General features: G+C 41.3%; 1 protein-coding gene across 4 annotated transcripts in view; it reads right to left on the reverse strand.

The window, feature by feature from the left end:
- SORCS1 (sortilin related VPS10 domain containing receptor 1) overlaps window positions 1–20,833 on the reverse strand; it is a 519,072-nt gene that overhangs the window by 110,167 nt on the left and 388,072 nt on the right. For all 4 annotated transcript variants that reach the window (XM_044240472.1, XM_044240471.1, XM_044240469.1 and 1 more), the window contains exons 7-9: window positions 12,999–13,117; window positions 10,384–10,473; window positions 3,884–4,063 (exon numbers count right to left, since the gene is read on the reverse strand). In XM_044240472.1, the coding sequence (XP_044096407.1) occupies window positions 3,884–4,063; window positions 10,384–10,473; window positions 12,999–13,117 (389 nt within the window). The remainder of the gene's footprint in view (window positions 1–3,883; window positions 4,064–10,383; window positions 10,474–12,998; window positions 13,118–20,833) is intronic.

The raw sequence follows: 20,833 nt of genomic DNA on the forward strand, positions 1-20,833 counted from the left end.
ACAGAATTTTAGGACACTTGTTTTTAGGCGTCTCTTATGGAAACACATCCACCGGACAAAACTGGGAGGCACAACCACAGCACTGCCTGAATTTAGCTATAACTGCAGACTCAGGACCTGGATCAGAAGGAGGTGAATAGGTCCAGAGCTATCATTTGTGGATTCTGCTTCTGTTGGCTTTTTCCCAAGACTGTTTTCTTTTTCTTGTCTGCTTTCCTCTACTTCTAGGTAAAGTCTAATACTGCTTATCCTACCCTTCAATGACTTTCAGTCTAAGGGTTATGGCTGGGCCACAATCAAATACAAGTGCAAATCCTTCCAGAGACACAAATAGTTTGTTAAGAGTTCTGCCTACTCTAGGGCTCACATCCTAATTCTCCCACTTAGCTAGCTTTGTAATCTTGCAAAAATGATAGCATTTTCTGCCTCCATTTACCTACGTTTAAAGTGGAAGTAATGATAGTCGCAGCATCATAAACTTAATATATGGAATGAATGAAATAATTATGGAAGGTTCTTTACACAGTGCCTGGCATATACTGGCACCCGAAATATTATCTGTTGTTATTATGACCTTTCATTGACAAAATCACTATTCAGCATTTTTGCTCTGTGTCCAACTTTCCCGCCATGACTCTCCTGAGTGTGGTTCATGGTGGTCAACTGACACTGAAGGAAAATTCTGGTATCTCAATGATTAAACCATGCAAGATGGCCACCCAACATTCTGTCCCCAATATTTCCCTATGTCATCACATGCATACATGTATCTCCAGGGCAGAGAGAGCCACATTTATTATAAGGTTCCAATGTGTGTATGTGAACAAAATTATTGAATTTAAGAGAAATGTGCTTCCTTCTTCATTTCCCACACAGTCTCATCAACAGTACATATCCTTGACACACAGACTCAAACTGTTACACATTATCAGTTTGCCTCTGCTAAAATACCTTAAAGAACACACAAGAATGGCAGGTTGTTGACATGGAGAAACATACAAGCAAAAAACTCACACCATCCTCCTCAGTCACCCCCAAATATGAGCAGCCGTGCACTCCATACATTCTATCTTTGTCACCCCTACTTCATATGTCGCTCATCTCTGCTCCTTATTAATTCATTTATGGATTTTCTTACTTTTCATTTATCTCTAAGTGCTCATCGTTCATCACAATTCTACTGGGAAATTCATGCTGGATGGTTTTCAGCTTCCTGCTAGCCAGAACAATCAGATTTAAGGAACATTTGCGCCAGGTTCCATGTCAGCCAATATTCTTTCTATCTAGGTAATCAGCAGATACGGCACCACAGTTCTGATCACATCAATTTCAATTCAAGTTGCTGCGAACTGTCAGGCTAATAAAACCAAAGACTCTTCCTCCCGGGCCCCAGGATGCAGAACACCTTTCCATAATGCAGTCATACCACTGCTCACAGTGATGATAGTAAGAGCCAGCAGTTTCCCTACGGACAGGCAACCATGAGAGAGACACAAAAGGGAAACACAAGGATGAACCAAGAAATGATCTGCCATGTCCAGAAATGTCCAGAAATCACCGTTTCCTCTTCTCATAGCATACCTGTTAGCAATATCTGAATTCAGAAAACACTTCATGAAAATGGGTGTAAATAACTGAAAATTGCAAATTTGTTCCTGTCCAAATCTGTCATCTTTTCCGTCATCAAGGGACCAATTAGAATGGTCTCTGTTTTGGCAGAAAACACAATTTATCCCAGGAGGGGAAAAAAAAAAAAGTCTTCCACAATGCTCAAAAAGAGGGAGAAGTTAAACAGAAACGGAAAAATGCAACCCAAAAATGAGAAAATGTTTTCGGGAGAACAAGGACGAAGTCAAGGCCAGGGAAGCAAACTGGGTGACTGATCTCAGGCAGCTGCTTTGACTTCTTATCAGACTCTTGAAGCTAGATATTTCCATGGCAAGTGCTGGAATCAGCCATGAAAACGCATGGCATTTCAACAAAACACACTTACAATTTAAATGTTTGCATGACATTTACAAATAAGGAAAGAAATGTGGCAATTTATACTTGTTTATAGGAAGATGACTGTTGGTGTTAAGCAACATCCTATGGCCGTGCTAAGAGCAATATGGGAAGAAACAAGGATCCGAAAGTGTTGGATATTTAAACAATGTGGGCAGATTTTAAGACTGTAAGAACAGAACATCGTATTGGGGCTTAATCTCATTGGACTATAATATTAGTTATGTTATCTATAATTTGTTGAGCATTGATAGATTTTTTGCACTGTTCATAGTATATATGGTAAGAAGATAAATTTAGTAATCCCCAGAAATTCTATCAAGTAGGTACCATGTATATAGCTCCATATTTTAAATAAGAAAACTGAGGCTTGGAAGTTCTTGGCTTTTCCTCTAGAATTCATACATGTGGTGTAGCTAGGATTTAAATCCAGGCAGCCTGGCTCCAAAATTTATACTTTAAATCACAATTTTATCCAACATGAATTTGAAACTAAATTACCAGAATATGTAAATGTTTTCCAGAATACATGTTCTGTTCGAGGCTGAGATATATGATACTACTATATTTATCTGGAACGTAAGCAGGAAAAGAGTGGAAAAACCTTGTGAATGTGTAAATAAGTCTGCAGTGCATTTTTCTAAATATATACACACTATGTCTCATGCTGGTTTGGGCTCTGAATGGGGTATATAAGTTCATTAATATGGCTTTATACATACAGAGAAGTTTAGATACTAGAAGAAAATCCTGAAGAGCTCTTAAAGGAGAAAGGGGGTGGACAGCATTAAAAGGAATTACAATGATAAGTTTTAATTTGTTAAATGAAATTGGTTCCTTTCTTTGATATACTGGATATCATTCCCTTGCTTCTCATTATACAAACAAATCTCTTGACTCTATGAACTTGTACTCAATCAAAAGACAGCATCATTATGACTATATATATATTTGAATTGGTTTCAGAATTTCTTTTTTGTTGTTGTTGTTTCAGATAGGATACAGGTAAATGAGTACTTCCCAAATTCTGAATACATTTTGCAACAGCTCATTATAACCCATTATAAATCCTCATGGTGCATAAGTAGACTGACAAGTGAGTAAAATCCATCCCCAAATAGCAGCATGCTTTCTACCTAGCCATGCTTTCAATAGCATTCAAGTTGTTATGAAAGCTAAATGATCGAACATATAGGATTTTCTTTTGTTCCCTAATCATTTTGAGAAACAAAGGGCCAGAGTTGTTTTAGGGAAATGAGGTAAATGGTTTTTTTTTGTTTTTTGTTTTTGTTTTTTGTTTTTTTTGTTTTTTTTTTTTGTTTTTTTTTTTGTCTCTGCCTCCCCCCTTCCCATTTAGAAGAGAAAGACTTATCTATCACTTTGTCTCACTCACAGGTCCTTGAGGAGATGACAAATAGTGGAAGTTACCAGGTCAGAAAGATATTCAGGTCCAATGGAAGTATCTTCTAGTTCAACGCAAAGATATTCCCCTCGTTAATTCTTCAGAGAGAAAAGGAGGATGCCCACTGCCCCTCTGCTCAAACTCCGACAACTTGTTTGCCCTTCAAGATTATTTTCAAATTTCATATTAGGATCATATTGGGATCATTCTTGTTCAAACCTTTCAACTGTTTGACTGCTTCCCCAGACACTCTCTCCAGGGCCCCTGAGACTTCATGGACTGTGGACTTCACCAAGACAGGATTCCTAGAGAGGTGTTGGGTGGAATGCAAATTAACCAGTCAAAATGTTCTACAAATCCTCCCCTCTCCCAAACCAAATGAGGCCATGTAAGGAACTAGGAATTAAAATGATGGAGGCCACAGCCAACCGTCCAGGCACTGCAGTGGCTCAGGACTACACATGCCTTGTGACATACCTCATAGAGGTCGATCATGATGTTGCCCTCTGGACCCCTGCTGCTCTGAACGTTCTCCAAGGCCAGTGTAAAATAGACCCCCCGTGTGTCCGAGATATAGAGGTTGTAGGTGTCATTTTGGTTCCATTCTTGAACCGCTGCAAACACTTGATTCTCATCCGTGCTGATGACATGCATGTCCTGAAGAAAGACACAGAGAAGTAAGAAGGATGAAGACGCTCCTACGTGAACATGGCATGTGTCCAAAGAGAGCGGAATCCCATGAAGGATACCAGAATAGGCTCTTAGGCGCCGTCATGGAAGATAAAAATTTTCCCTTTGTATATTTGTGAAGTAATCATTAATTAGGCAAATGTTAACCATTTCCTTTGTCATCTGTGGGGTTAGGCAGGAAGGTCATGAGAAAATAGGGCAGAGAGATGTTTGGTAGCTTGCTTATAATTTAATTACCTCATTAGATTATTGAAGAAGACTTTCTCAAATATGCATATCTTTGGAGAATCAATCATCCTGATATCCTTGCCAGGCACAAACATGGTATATGTTCAGAAGGTGTATGTGGGCCAAATATGAGGGAAAGTTCGAGAGACAGAGAGAAAATAGACAAGCCCTGCTTCTCTCAGCATGGTCCATGGGCCGCCAGTGTTGGCATCACCGTGATCTTGTCAGATACACAGAATCTCAGGCCTCGCTTACTGAATCAAAAATCTGTATTTAAATAAAATCTGAGCGGTTCATATGCACATTAAAGTTTGACAAATACTCCCTAAGGCTCAGCAACTCCCAGCAACTCCCAGGTGACTGTGGAAAACAGTCACCTGAGAACCCCAAAGCACTCATCTTTACGTCAATGACTGTTCAAGGACTCAACAGTTTATCTAAACTCTGAGAAATTCAGCAAGAAACCTTAAGCGAGAGAGGAAAGAAGTAGCCTGTTTTCAGACTCTGGTAGTCCTGGAAGAAAAAGCAAAGGCAAAGGTAATGTGGAGGCAGGGAGCAGATGTCCCTGGGGTGGGAATTCCAAATCTTTCTTCCCCATTCAGAACTCCAGAGAAGTGGATGTTCAGGGGAGCTTGGCACAGGGGTGCCAGGGCTTGCTGTCTTCTGTGCATAAGCTCTTGGCAGCTGTCTACTGCCTTGAGTAAAGGCAGTAGCTTTCAAAAGTGGTGTAACTTTCAAAAACTAAAAATCAAAACAAAACAAAAAAACCAGAATTACAAATAAGCAAAAAGACTGAAGAACAGTATGGAAAGATTCTTGACCTTGTGTTGCTTACTACTCAGATCGTCCCAGATGGATCTTCCTCCACCCTTAAAAAACTTCCAGAAAATTTCCAGTCTTCTCTGGTAAGAATTTCAGTGCTAGAAAGTTCTACCTAACTCCTAATCTAAATTTCTCCTTGGAATATATGCCCATGTTCTTTCAACCAAATGATTAGCAATTCAGCTTGAACCCTCTCTAAACATATAGGGATGATTCTCTCCTTCCTTTACCATGACCACAGTGAACTCTGATGATCCCAGAAGGAAGAAGACTTTACCCACAGAGTTTCATCTTTCTCATCCCTACTTGGGTCTCCCATGTCATATTCTAGAGTTTGGTAATGTTTTTATATAAAAAATACAAGTGGGAGGCCAAAAATGAATCCCATTAATTCAATGTGGATCAATTCAACGTGGATCAATAATGCAAACTTAAGTTTGGTATGCAAGTTGGCCATTGCTTATACCAGCCAAATGTCTATTTCCATTTCTTCTGACAACTGGAGTTGATGTTCTTTGAAAAACACCCTTATCACTCTCAGACAAATTTCCTCCCTGTACTTAGTCTTTGTTACTTTCTTTTACCCTTAGCATCAGAAAAGACCTTGTTGACCTACCATTCAGAATATTCAATGTCCCGGACTACAGTGGTTAGATCAGTGATGGGTAGGCAACACAAAGTCAATAAGACACAATTCTAGAATGACACTGGGATTATCAGAAATTTAAAAAAAAAAAGAAAGTCTAGATTTGATGGAGGCATATCTTGGAGGGAAGGTAGGGGATGAACCCAGTCCTGAAGAAAACAGGCTCAAAAGAAAGAGAGAGAGGCCACATTGTGTGAAAGTCTTTGAGTCTTTGACTGTGGATAACTAAGAAGCCTTCCCTATCTGTAAACCTTTCAGTTAGAGAGGATCTACTCTAGCAAAGAGTAGAACATAATGGTTAAAAGAATGGGCTTTGAAGTAAAACTACTTGAGTTCAGATCCTCCCTCTGTAACTTAGCTGTGTAAACCAAACTCTGTGCCTGAGAACTACCTACGGAACAGAGATTTTAGTATGCCCTCCTTGGAGTTGTGAGGATTACATCAGCTACTAAGTGCTAAGCACTTAGAACAGTGCCTGGCACACAGCATCTGTCCCACGTATGCTAGCTATTTTCAGTGACACAAGTGCTTAAATCCCCTTTGCTGATGAAGTCAGGTTGATTTGGCCTTTCTGTTTGCTGCCAAATGTTAGGGGACTAACTAGTATACTTAGCAAAAAGTGGTTAGTGCAAGTATTTTGCTTCTTTCTAATGGAGGGGATTAGCTATGGAAATTAGCCCAAGGGCTATTCAACCACTGAGGGCCAAACATTCTATGGCTCCCTACTTCCTAGTTCTTTGCCCTCCCAAATCCTTATTTAGCCATTTGGAAGCCTTACATAACTACTCCCAATTCACACTCCCTTATTAGCAGGATGCAGCATCTTCCCTGAATTCAAGTTAAAACACTTAAGCACAGATCTGACCCTCACATAATTACTTACCCACCTCTGTGCCTTGGGAGTGAATTTGTGCACTGGGGAACCTCTGAAGTCTGGGTCATCACAGATATCTTGATAATAAACGCAAGAGGCTAGATACATCAACTATATCATCCCAACTCATGCAAATCTTTATTTTGTAGATTCACAACTAAAACACAGTGCTTCAAGGTCACCAAGAGAACTAGTCGAGAAACATCAGATTCAAAGGGCCATCTCTAGATAGGGGCCAAGATCGGATCTTTCTCTCTCCGTATAACCCCATGACATTGAAGAGACTTAAAAAAAAAAAAAAAAAAAAAAAAAAAAAGTTGGTCTCAGATATCTTAATTGAAAGATCTGACATATTTAAATGTCATCTTTCTTTTCTTGTCTACATTCTCCTCTATCAGGACAATATGCTCTTTCTACATAAAGTGGCACTTCATGTTCAATACTTTTACTGAGACACAAAATTTCAGAACAAGAAGTGACCTTTGAGATCTCCTGCTAGAGTGTTTCCCAAAATCTGTTCCATTGGACACCAGCATTGATGGACTCTAACATAAACTTTTTTTTAAATGGATGCCTTTTTAAAGTGTTTTGATTAATGCTGAATTATATGTTTTTTTTGTTTGTTTGTTTGTTTGTTTGTTTTTTACAGGACATCCTAGAGCTTTCAACACCAGTGACCTATGGCTACTCTCAAGGCAAGGGGCCTAGAATGGAGTTTATTTTTTTCTTAAGCTTCTTTGGTCATAGAAGCAAATTTTTTTTTTTTAAAGATTTTATTTATTTATTTGACAGAGAGAAATCACAAGTAGATGGAGAGGCAGGCAGAGAGAGAGAGAGAGAAGCAGGCTCCCTGCTGAGCAGAGAGCCCGATGTGGGACTCGATCCCAGGACCCTGAGATCATGACCTGAGCCGAAGGCAGCGGCTTAACCCACTGAGCCACCCAGGCGCCCCTAGAAGCAAATTTTTGAGAGGCACCTCCGAGGACATTTTATTCAGAGTTAACATTTATCTTATTTTAAAAATGTAAAAACAAAAGAACAAACAAAACACAGAGAAATAGAAATTGATAAGTCAGTCCAAAGCAGGTTAGTGGCAGATCCGGGCCTCCTGCTGCCGACCCCTACACCACCCACACCTCATCCCCTCCCTCTCCCACCACACAGACAGCTAGATCCATACTGATAATAATATTACCTTGCTTTTATAGAGTATCTGTCCTCTAACATGCTCAAAGCACCTTCATATGTATTGCCTCATTCATCTCCCTTGAGTAGCAAAGAATGAGCTCCAAGTAAGTTAAGGGAAACCGTCACCATATCTCCCAGTCTGGGGGGGCCTCATGCTTTTAATAGCAGCAGCCACATTAAAGTCTCTCCATCCTTTCTCCGGTCACCATTACCATTATATTATTATTATTATTATTTTTAAACACAGCTCAGGGGAACCATGGTCTTTCAAGAGCTGATACAATGGCCGTGGATGATTACAGAAAATTTTAACATGAAAGTGCTGGTTTGTCTTGATTCCTTTGGTGAGCACGAAGCTTTGTTCCTTTCCAGCCAAGGCAGCCCTGGCTTTGATAGAAGGCCATGAAATACGGGCGCCTTTCTCGCAGATCACTGCACCCAAGCTGAGGCTATTCTTTGAAGGTGTAATGGGACTGTAATGAGGCGACTCATTGTCTTAAATAATAAACACCTGCTTGGACCACATAATACGTTCATTTGCTGCGCTGGCTCCTATTTTTCCAGGGACAAGAGAAATTAATCATTGTGTTCTACCCTCGCACCTTAGATGAGGCTAGGAATAGAGCGGGCTCATCTCAGGTAGCAAGGGGAGGGGACAGCAGATTCAGGTTCAAAAGACAACTTTTCCTTCCAGACAGGCTGGGTGTCCCTTGGGGCAAGGGTCGACTTGAACAAGTAACGCAGAGGATGTGTTTCCTAACACTCCAGCAATAGATCCAAAGATGGGTTTTGATTTTAAATGACCATGGGTCTCCTTGGGTCCATAGGACTTTTTCTTTTGATGGTCCTCCAGTATATCAAAATTTGTAGAGGATCTGCTATTTTGTAATAGTAAGCTATTAATTTATTTCAAGAGAAGAAAAGTATAATACAAAGGATGCCAGCTGGGAACTCAGGAGACCTGAGTGCTTGCCTCACTTCAGCAAAGAGCATTTGGTTTGGCCAGGACTTATTCCGCACAGAGTATTTTCCCAGGAGAGAACACAAGAGGAGTGACTCACATCTGCTGCTTCCTGATTTGGTCTCGATTCCCACATGCCTCCTGAGTGAGAGCATCTCTCTGCATTGACTTTAAATCTTATTTTTAAAGGTTTAAGTCTTGCAAGCTAAACTACTGCATTTGCTGGCCAATCAAAGACATAGCCATTTATTTCAGCACTCGAAGGGGAAAAAAGAAAACAAAGCAGCTCTGTTGGACTTACTGGGGAGACATGATTATACCCCTCATGGGCCTTCCTAAAAGATAATCCAGGGTAATTTTAACAACACTCAGATTTAATTTTACATATGGACTTTACCCAATTCTCATCTAAGGCACAACTCCAAATTGTTGTGCTTGTCTTTTCGGAAAACACTTAAAGCTGAATCAAGAGCAGGGAGCACGCCAATGTATACAGTTGCAGGCATATAGTTCTGGACAATTACCACCATCGTTAATCTCTTAGCAGCTGGAAATAATTAGTAACATGGACATTGTTCTTTGGAGTCAACAGTGCAATTTAATGTGTGTTATTATCCCGAGTGGGCTAGTGTCTCTATACTACTATGCTTAGGGGCAGAGGGACGGCCAAGAAAGAGAATTCTGCCTGGAAAGGCCAGAGCAACTGGCTACCGAGACCTGTGATGTCCTTGTGCTCTATCTGTCACATGAATTCCTGGCAGCTAGCTCTTGTTGGTTCAGGACGGCATACTACAAAGTTGTGGATAAAAACACAACGTCAAGAGTCATCAACACTCAATCAAAAAAAGTTCCCTATGTTCTTGGTCCAAAGGTTTCAAAGCTGAGCTGCAACTACATTTAAACCTACACTGTCCCCCTCCTACAGCCACACATACCTCCCCTGCTATAAGATCAAGGCACAATACATTAACTATTTGAGACCACAAATCCACACAGCTTTATGCTCCCGAGTCACTCTGTCCTCCACTAGGTGGCGCTCCATATTAACACAGTTCAGAGTTTCTGGAAAGAGAGCCCAGGGATGTCAGCGGTTAAGAGGGTCTTTTCTTCAACTTTTGTCTGTCCTTATTTTCAAAGGAGTATGTCTTTGGGGAAGTACAAAAAATTAGCTATGCTTCAGAACTCTAAAGACAACCAATGTGGTAAGTCCTGCTGAGAGACAAGGTAAAGGTTGAGCGCCATATAGATGCACCGCCTCTCAATAATTAACAACAATAAAATGTTGTACTGGTATGACACGGATCCAAAGCCTACTTTCTGTCTTGCTAGAATACCCACACATATGGCTCAAAAATTTTTATTACTGAAAATCAAATGCAAATCAGCTGACAATCTATTCAGATGCTCCTACAGCAAGAATCAGAGAAAGACAGAGAGAGAGTGGTTGAAAAACAGTCATGGGGGATGAGAAGAGATAAATGCATATGAGCGTCCTTGGGAAAGGGGTGCAGGCGAGATCATGGGAATGGGAGAAAATACTGAAATGAAGAGATCCATTCAGGTCGTACCTTGGGCAGAGCATATTTGGGCAGCTTCATCTGGGCAAAGGCATTCCTTCGGTAGGACACGTAGTAATGTGGCCGTCCCCCTGACGTCAGCTGGATCACAAACACAGAAGTAAGAGGAGCTATTATAACAGTTACAGGCTATGGAAAAAGAGCCGTGAATGGCAGGGGCTAGCCGCCAACCCAACAGTGTGAATGACTATTGTGGACAAGTGTAAAGAACTAGAATTCCATTCAAAAACAACTCATACCGAGTATGTGCGTTGGTCTGAGGCCCAAGCTGAACCCACTGCATGAAAATATAATTCTTCAACCTGCACTGTAGCTCGGGAGCCAGGAAACAAGCCATTTTCAGTTTCTTTCTTCTCCTTCTCCCCTTCTCCTCCTTCTTAATGACACAAGCCTCAGAGTATATATTAGCTTCGTGTCCATCAGGAGTCCCCAGCTGCCTAGCCCAATACCTCTGGGGAGGAGACAGGTCCCCATGTTGTACCAGAAGTTAACGGCCCGGGTCAGACAGTGCCAGAGCTGGAGCCTCTCTCCTCTGAGCCCTGAACGGCATCTGATGCCGTCCCACTGACGCCTCTGAGTATGTCTCAGGGACAACAGTGCTGCTGACCCACTAGACAAAAGCTGGCCAGGGTCGTGGTCCAAAATCACTCTAGAGCTCTCTCTCTTAGAAGAGAATGGGGAGCCACCTCCTCCAAGTCTGTCCGGCACACACAGCCCAGTGAACCCTGTGGATGCCAGGGAGGTCAGGAAGGGGTGCGGTCTCTACTCCAGCACGAGCGCTGCTCTGCCCAGCATCAAGGGCTCCATGACAATCTCTCTCCTCTGCAGCCACTCTTGTTTCCCAGGTTTTCTGAGATACTATTCACATATAACATATGTGAGTTGAAGAGGTATGTGATGATTTGATGCATGTGTACATGGCAGAATGATCACCACCTCTAGCCCCTCACTTAATTATGACATTCTGTGAGTGGTGTTATCTTTAAAAATCTACTGTCTTGACAACCGTCATGTCTATAATACAGTGTTGTTAATTATAGTCACTATGCTGTATGTTAGATCCCCAGAAGTTATCCATTTAGCAGCTGGAAATGTGTCCCCTTTGACTCACATGTCCCCACTTCCCAATCCCTGGAAACCACCATTGCTCTCTGTTTCTGTGAGCTGGTTTACCTGCTCTTCATCTATATAAATATCTGGACTTGGGCTATAAGCTGGGGTGTGCATACTCAGACTAGGTCAACACCTACTCTGGGCGAATGTCCACCAGACACAAAATAGCGGCCAGAAGTTACCGCTTCCCCATCATGGGGTCAGATCACCTCATAGTCCTCATGATGGGTTACAGGACCATGTTCACAGTGGCATGGGTACAAAATATATGACACTCTAAACGCAGAAGTGAGTCCCATTTGTCAGTTATATATGGATTATAAACCACTATTAGAAAGCAGAAAAGGTTCCTGGGAGAAACGGTGATAGGGAAATGAATTATAGATCGAACCAACACATGTAACCATTTTAATGTCACTTGATAATTTGATGTTGAAGTTACCAGAGTAATCATTACTCACTTCCCTAAGGAAAACTGATATGTGTGTGTGTGCGCGCGTGCATGTGCGTGTGTGTGTAGCCATTTGTGAAACATTTTAAGAGTACATACATAGGCTGATGTTGGGTATTTTGAACATTTCCTTCCTCAAAACATGGGATTGGATATTCTGATTTATGATTTCGTCTCCAAATACACACAACAGTGTTTAGAATGTGTCTCAATCATAGGGAAATTGTGTGTGTCTATATATATATAGTATGTGTGTATAAATAAAGTAAATATAAAAACATATATTTGATATATAAACTATGCAGATATAAACTATTTAGCAATCATGCCTTTCCACTCTTAGGATGGGAAGCAATACATGAAGTCTGTCCAAACTTAACTAGGAACTGAAGATTTATCGAAGCAAGCCTAGAATTTTCCTTAAATGCTGCAAAGAAGCCAAGCGTACTTGCTCCCTGTCTCTTCTAACCACTCAACCACAAAAGGTTTGCCACGCTCTTCAGGGGTGAAAATCCTGGCTGAGCACATCTCATCTCATCTAATTCTTATCCTAATCATAGTGAGAGCATGACAATAATGGCTGATTACTCTGCACCTCACCTCTGCCTCCCACCACTTCCCACTACCCCCCAGCTTTCTGTTCCCATCTGTTTCTCTATTTTTAAGGTGACTACTGGGGAACAGGCTGATTGGCTGACTATTCAGATAGGAAGAGACTGACCTATCTGCTCAGGCCCATGAAGGCAGAGGAGGGGGGTGAACAGAAGTGTGCATCATTTGGAGACAACCTTCGTACACTACCCAGGGCCTCCATGACTCCATATTGATAAGGTCCTCCAGACGTTGCCCAAAGGAGCTAATTAATATTCCGTTAGCATAGAAGCTTTGACCCTTGGTAATGTTCCTTTTGTCAAAAAGATAATGATTTTTTTTTCCCCATTTTCACTCTTAAGGGAGTGTACGCAGGCAAAGGAGGCTGCATTAGGACCGAAGCAGGAAAGAGAAATGTCTGAGACAATCAGCCGAAGTGGATCTTTCATACCTGAACAAACACGTAATCATCCTGGACAATCAAAGAGTCTGGGTCAATGTAGCCTGGGAAAGGTTTATTTCTGTTGGCCTCGGTGCAGTTCTGCATTCGGCAAGTCAGGTATTGTGAATCTGAAAAAAACAAAAACAAAAAATGGGGTGGGGGACATATACTCACAGAGCACTGGACTTGGAGTGGACATTTTCCATTTCCTTTGCTATCTCCAACTCTTTAAACAAACCTCACATTCTTCAATTGCATTATCCCTCCCATTGTTATTGTTAAAAGTAGTATCGCTATTATTTTACTCACTTTCTAACAACACCATCATCACCATGCCCCAGTGTCTCCAACAAATCTTGCCATCCTGGAATACTAAATTCTCATTAATTAATTCTCCCCTCTCTAAATGAAAGCATTTTTAAAAACTGGCGTTAATATTTGTGATTTTATAGTTTTGTTCATTTGTTTGTTTCTCTTTGGATTTGTGGGCTCTTCCTCTGCACTTTGCCCTTTGATCAACAGGCAGGGAAACATGGACGTACAAGCAATCACCAGTCATCTCGTGCAAGAAGTGCACTGTTACAAACAGGAAGATTCCATATCAAGATAAAGGCTTTTCTTCTATTAATACTTAGAAGTGAAACAGAATAGGGGCGCCTGGGTGGCTCAGTGGGTAAAAGCCTCTGCTCAGGTCCTGATCTCAGGATCCTGGGACTGAGTCTCACATCCGGCTCTCTGCTCAGCAGGTAGCCTGCTTCCCTTCCTCTCTCTCTGCCTACCTCTCTGCCTACTTGTGATCTCTGTCAAATAAATAAATAAAATCTTTTTAAAAAATTAAAAAAAAAAGTGAAACAGAATAGAGAGGAGATTCCTGCATCCAAAACTCTGCCCTCATTTAGAGATAAGTAAACTAATCCCACATGAGACTCAACAGCAGATGGTAAACCTATCAGTTACAATAACTCCTACATAGATCTGATACCTTTTGCTTGGGAGTACTTTGTATCAGGGAGGATGTCTTGGTTTTTCGACTCTAACTATTCTGCCCTACTAATCAGATGTCACTTCCTTACTTAAAACTCCTTTTGCCTCATTGCATTTAAAATAAATTCGAACCCTCTAGGACCCATCACTCCAATTTCCCCACAAGTTAATCTCTTCTTCTCTCTGTGACTCTTCTCATCTGGCCTCCTCTATGTTCGGGAATGTGGCCAAATCTTCTACCACGTAAGAGACTTTTCAACTGTATTCCCTCTGCCTGAACTGCTTTTCTCCAGGTGGTTCACAAAGAAAGTTCTAGATTTCAGCCCACTCTTACTTCAGAGGGTCTTCCATGACTACTGTTGATCAACACCATTTTGTTAATTACCTTCATGGAATTTACCACAATATAAAATCACCTCTTCCTTATGTATTTCTGCCCCTCTTTATTAGAATATACTCTCCTTGAGGACTGCTTTTTCTGCTTGTTCATGAATGTGTCCCCAGGTTCTAATACTGTTCCAGGCATATACTGGGCAGTAAGTAAATACTCACTGAAATGTGCCTCTTTTTAAAAAATTTTGTGTGTGTATGTGTGTGTGTGTGTGTGTGCCAGAATTCATTGTTTATGCACCACACCCAGTGCTCCATGCAATACATGCCCTCCTTAATACCCACCAACAGGCTCACCCAACCCCCCACCCCACTCCCCTCCAAAACCCTCAGTTTGTTTCTCAGAGTCCACAATCTCTCATGGTTTGTCTTCCCCTCTGATTTTCCCCAACTCACTTCTCTCCACCTCCCAATGTCCTCCATGTTATTCCTTAATGCTCCACAAGTAAGTGAAACCATATGATAATTGACTTTCTCTGCTTGACTTATTTCACTCAGCATAATCTCTTACAGTCCCTTCCATGTTGATACAAAAATTGGGTATTCATCCTTTCTGATGGAGGCATAATACTCTATTGTCTATATGGACCACATCTTCTTTATCCATTCATCTGTTGAAGGGCGTCTTGGTTCTTTCCACAGTTTGGCAACTGTGGCCATTGCTGCTATGAACATTGAGGTACAGATCGCTCTTCTTTTCACTACATCTGTATCTTTGGGGTAAATGTCCAATAGTGCAAATGTGACTCTTGATTGAAATATGTATATTTTGAATGAAAAATAAAGTTGTTTTATTTTATTTATTTATTTTTGATGCTGAACAGATGACTTTGCTTTTAGGACATCAGGGATATATACAGAAATCCACTCTTCCCCACTAAAAATAAATCAGGAGATGAAGACTTACATGAAATGGGGGTATGCAATAGTATTGGGTTGGATCAAGGATTCACTAATGACTATGGACTCTGAAAAACAGTCTGAGGGGTTTGAAGTGGCGGGGGGGTGGGAGGTTGGGGTACCAGGTGGTGGGTATTATAGAGGGCACGGCTTGCATGGAGCACTGGGTGTGGTGAAAAAATAATGAATAATGTTTTTCTGAAAATAAATAAATTGGAAAAAAAAAGTAAAATAAAATCTAAAAAAAAAAAAAAAAAAAAGGAAATTTCCAGGATAATCTTCACTTAACGGAACTTGGGTAAACCTGTACTCTAGAAGGAGGACCACTAGGGGGCGGCATGCACATTTGCTCCATCTGACCAATGACTGATGTAAATACTGATAAGCCCTCTGGACACTTTGGAGGAGAGCTTTATCTACAATATTCCTTCATCCCACTGCCATGCGGGAATGGGACTGGTTCTGAAGCACTTTAAGCCATCTAGTCCCGGTGAAACCATCTCCAGAGATAACTAAAGAAGAGCCACTATTCCCTCTTAATTATCTCCTTTTGCGAACACTCTTAGCATTTTATTTTGGGGCATAACTCAAAATCTTCTCGAAGACAATTTCTGTGACTCAGTCCTTCCCCACCACTACAGCACACAAAATCTTTACCTCACAACTTTCACACTCCACAGACCCTTTTACAACTTTTAATCAACTTCTGTTTTTCTTTTTCTTTTTTTTTTAACTTCTGTTTTTCTAAAGGTAGCTTGGGGTCACAGAAACAATGAACATCGGCAGCTAGGAGACCTGGGCTTGAGTTCTGGTCTGGTTACTTCCTGGCTGCGTAGTTCAAAAGAAATCATTTCATCCCCCTGAGTCTTGCCACCCAAATGGGAATGCCAATGTCGACTCTCTTACAATTTGGCCCCTAGAATTAACTGAAATAATGTATACGCTACATGTTTTTAAACTCAAATGTGTACTGATCTCAGTTGTTATCAATAATGGTAATATTCCCATTTCCTCTTTTGCTACCTTTCACAGTGATCAAATCAGTTTGAGAGCACATAGGAGGTCCTTTAAAAGGGTAAACTGAATTTGCTTATTCAGTTAAGTTCTCTATCAGTTATGTTTTGTTGGTGAGCTTCCAATACCCACTCTTCCCAGCCTCTTTAACGGAAAAGCCAATACTCCATCTATATGCTTGTCCTTGCTCCTGTGTGACTGATAAGTGCTCACAGGCAAGGATTAATCCTTTTGGGTCTATGCCCATTCAAGGTCTTCTTTTAGTCCCCTTGCCACTGGATGGTTCAGGAAAGGGCATGAAAACCCTGTCGCAGGAAATAAGAAGAGAGGGAGGTCTTTTAAGGGGCTGCAGTGCAGAGACCAGGAGCTGCAGCAGAAGACCCTCTTCCGTCTCTCTAGAACGCTATGTCCAATGTGATGCTTGGCACTGCGCTAGCCTTCTTTTTACACAGAGGGGACTGTCTTACAGTTAAGCGTACGTAATGAGTATGCAAAAAATCAGTAACACTGAATTACTGATTGTACTGAGCCCAGAGCAACTCTTTCTCTGTGCTTGTTATGTGAGATAATGAATAAAAACAATGATTAACCAAACTGAACCAAAGGTTCTTGATTAAGAGGTCTTGGTCTTCAAATTACAAATACAACTTCCAATCAGAATTGCTTGGACTGCCACCTAATGAGGACTTCTTGATAAACACAAAGTATTTGTTTTATTTATAATGGAGTCTAAGAGTTTCTTTCTTAAGAATTTAACCTCCTTTTCAAAGGTTCCTGAACAAGCACAAGATAGAAAATATAAAGATACACTTTTCATATTTATAACTCAACTATTCGGAATTTCTGAATCGAAGGGATTCAGGAAGGAAATAAAAGAATAGGGAAACTAACATTCGTTGAGCATTTATGTACCAGGGACTCTGAAGCATGTTTCACCTTTATTTCATGCATTTAATCTTCACAGTACTACAAGATATAATAAGATATCAACTGATTTTTTAGATAAAGAGAATGGAGCTCAAAGAGATCATGATTTACAGAAATGGCATTATGGGATTCAAACTTGGTTGGCCCCAAGGCTTTTATTTCTACAACTCTACGTTGTGTGAAAAATGTCCGTGAACTGGGAGCCAATATTTGTTACCCATATTTTGGCTTTGAGCTAAATATCAATGCATACACCTAGATACAAAAGAAAGACCAGTAAATCTGTATTTTTGTGGGATAATTCAGCAATATGGCTCAACATCCTTGAAAATGAGATCTTTCAACATCATGTTCATTTCTGAGACTTCTACCCAAGGAAATAATTAATGATCTATGAAAAGAATTACCTATTTCAATATTCATCAGTGTTATTTATAATAAAGAAAGAGAGAAGAAGGGCCAAAAATGGGGGAATAAGGGCGCCTGGGTGGCTCAGTGGGTTAAGCCGCTGCCTTCGGCTCAGGTCATGATCTCAGGATCCTGGGATCGAGTCCCGCATCTACTTGTGATCTCTCTCTGTCAAATAAATAGATAAAATCTTTAAAAAAAAAAATGGGGGAATAATTTTTGAAAACTTCAAAACATACATAGTTTGTGATTAAAACCGTGCTTCCAAAGAGTATATGAGTATTTACAAAAGTGCTTAATACATGTCATACAATAAAAATGGGTTACCAATTAATAATATTGTATCAGTGTTAATTTCTTAGTTTGGAAAACAGACCTTGGTTGTTCAAGATGTCAATGTTAGGAGAAGCTAGGTAAAGCTACATTGTCTTGGTAACTTTTCTGTTTACCTAAAAGTATTCTAAAATAAAAGTTTTTTAAAAAGTAGGTTACCGGTATGTGTATCAACCAGATTCTGTACAAGTTGTATATATAGATATCTACATATGTATGTTTGCACTAGAAAAATGAATAAAAGAAATATAGGAGATGTCAAGAGTAGTATACAGGCAGTGATGTGAGAGAGGGAGACAGCTCTGTGTGCAAAGCTGTGATGCTGTGTCAGCATCTCCCAGCCAGGGGGTGGAGGGGGCGTGGTCCACGGTGGGCTTGAGATCTGTCTCTGGAGAATTAAAGAACCATCTCTAATTCCTCTGCTTTTCCATCTTCCTCCACTCACCATGTCATGTACTGAGGTGGGGGGGGGACTACAAGCAATTACATGCTGTGAGTCTGTTCTCCAACTAAGAAATACAGAGGGTTCAGCAGGGTGACCCAAGGAAAGCCCCAAGAAGGGGTCTTTAAAGATTTTATTTATTTATTTGATAGATGGAGATCACAAGTAGACAGAGAAGCAGGCAGAGAGAGAGGAGGAAGCAGACTCCCTGCTGAGCAGAGAGCCCGATGCAGGGCTCAATCCCAGGACCCTGAGATCATGACCTGAGCCGAAGGCAGAGGCTTTAACCCACCAAGCCATCCAGGCGCCCCCCAAGAAGGGGTCTTAAAAGCATTCTTGCTTAGAGTGGCTCAAAGTGAAATTTGCAAGCTGAAGGGGAAATGAACAATTCTGAACCGCCAGCCCCTGGAAAAGTGCTCCTGGTTTGTTCTCTTTCTCCTTCTAATGGAAACAGAAAGAAATTGGCTGCACTTCATAATGAGGGACCAATCACTCTTACGCCCCTTGGGGCTTGCTGTAATAGCATTAAGTATGATGAACTCTTTCCATATTCAATTCTAGTGAGTGTATGATGTGATTCCATAGGAAGTATCCTGTAATTTGGCATTAATTAACGTCAATTAATGCATGCAACTGCTAGACTTTAGAATTAATTTCATTACTTTTCCCACACAGATGTTTTCCTTGCCATAGGTAATTAGGGCCCTGTGCTGCTCTTCCCAGGCATCCTCACTCTGAGCAACAGCTGCTGCTTGGTGTAACGCAGTTTCCACCCCCTGCAAAATCTGTGATCTAGAGAAAGGCCTCCTTTCAAGGGCTGGGCTTTGAGCAGAGGGACAGGGCTTTCAATGCAGGTTCAAGGCCTGCTAGCTCCGTAAACCGAAGCAGTCACAGCTACCTCTCTAAATGCTGATCTGCAAAATGGGAACGGGTGCGAGGCATCTTGCCAGCAGCGGTGACGAGCGAAGAGCTCAGGCGTGAAAGGCAGCGAGTCTGGTGCCGGGCTAGTCTGTGCTCCAGGAACAGGAGTAGTGGCTGCTCCTGAAGGGCTCTCTCTTTAGCCACCAGCGCTGCCCACCATGTCTCACAGGAAGCGACTGTAAAGCACTCCATACACTTCTCCCTGACACAGTATCTTTCTTCATATTCAATGTGTGGTGTAGGTTAAAGACTTTTTTTTTTAAGTAATTTTTTTAAGACACCAGGAAAAATATTCTCTGGGCATAATTCATAGATAATGGTGTGAGGCAGTGGCCAGTGGGGGAACTGGAAAATAACTCGGGCTATGAGGAGGACATGGGAGGCGTGTGGGAGCCCAGCACACAGGCCAGCCAGCCTGCGGCCATATTGCTTTGCAAGTGCACCCTCCTGTTGGGGGTGACCTTCCAGGTCCTGGGTCTATCTCCTCCAAGTTGGGTGAGTCAGAGAAGGTCACTTACCAAGCTAAGCTTCAGACTGTTCCTCTATGTAACGAGCAGTTATTAGAACATTAGAATTAAAAAAGGATGTTAAGAATCAGAGTATCGGGGTGCCTGGGTGGCTCAGTGGGTTAAAGCCTCTGCCTTCAGCTCAGGTCTTGTTCCCAGGGTCCTGGGATCAAGTCCCACATCAGGCTCTCCGTAGAGGGAGCCTGCTTGCTCCTCTCTTTCTCTCTGCCTGTCTCTCTGCCTACTTGTGATCTCTCTCTGTCAAATAAATAATAAAATCTTAAAAAAAAAAAAAAAAAGAATTAGACTATCATTTTAACATCCAGCAAGTCTTTACCCATTGAAACCTGTCTCCTTCCCACTCTTGTGCCAAGAAACAAACCTCTGGTTTAAACTGCCCTTTCCTTGTCTGCGACCCTGTCCAAATACTTCCTGGGCTTTCTTCCGTGGGGTTCTTCCTGAGGCTGGGGCTGAGCTCTCCCTTCCCAGCACCTCTCCAGTGAGAGCAGCGATGGCATCAACCTCCAGAACAACCAGAGCGCACCCGGCCCCTCAGCTAGGAACCATGCCAAATGGATCACATGCTTTTTCTCTTTCCAGATTTACAAAAAAAAAAAAAATCCCAGAAAGTGGTACTTTTTACAGATGAAGAACTCTAAGCTTAGGGATGAGATTTGCATAAGCTCAAATGCTAGTAAATGAAATGCATCACAGATCTCTAGGACTCTACCCCTGATTCTGGTACTCAACAAATATTTACTTAGCAAGAAATCCTTTCATATACCTTAATATGATAAAAATTTCATTTTGAACAAAACCGTAACTCTCTAGGCAGTCATGAACACTCTGAAACTCTCCATCCCCTACTAATTTTCAACAGTAAAACAGGGCAGTTTTTAAAGCCCATATATCTGCATATATAGCTTCCTTTTGTTCTTTACGTTGTTCTATTATTTTAGAACCTTCCTATTAAATGTCCCCAACCCACACACATGCACGCATGTGTCGACATGCTTGTG

Source organism: Neovison vison, chromosome 2 (assembly GCF_020171115.1).
Source record: "Neovison vison isolate M4711 chromosome 2, ASM_NN_V1, whole genome shotgun sequence".
Taxonomy (NCBI): domain Eukaryota; kingdom Metazoa; phylum Chordata; class Mammalia; order Carnivora; family Mustelidae; genus Neogale; species Neogale vison.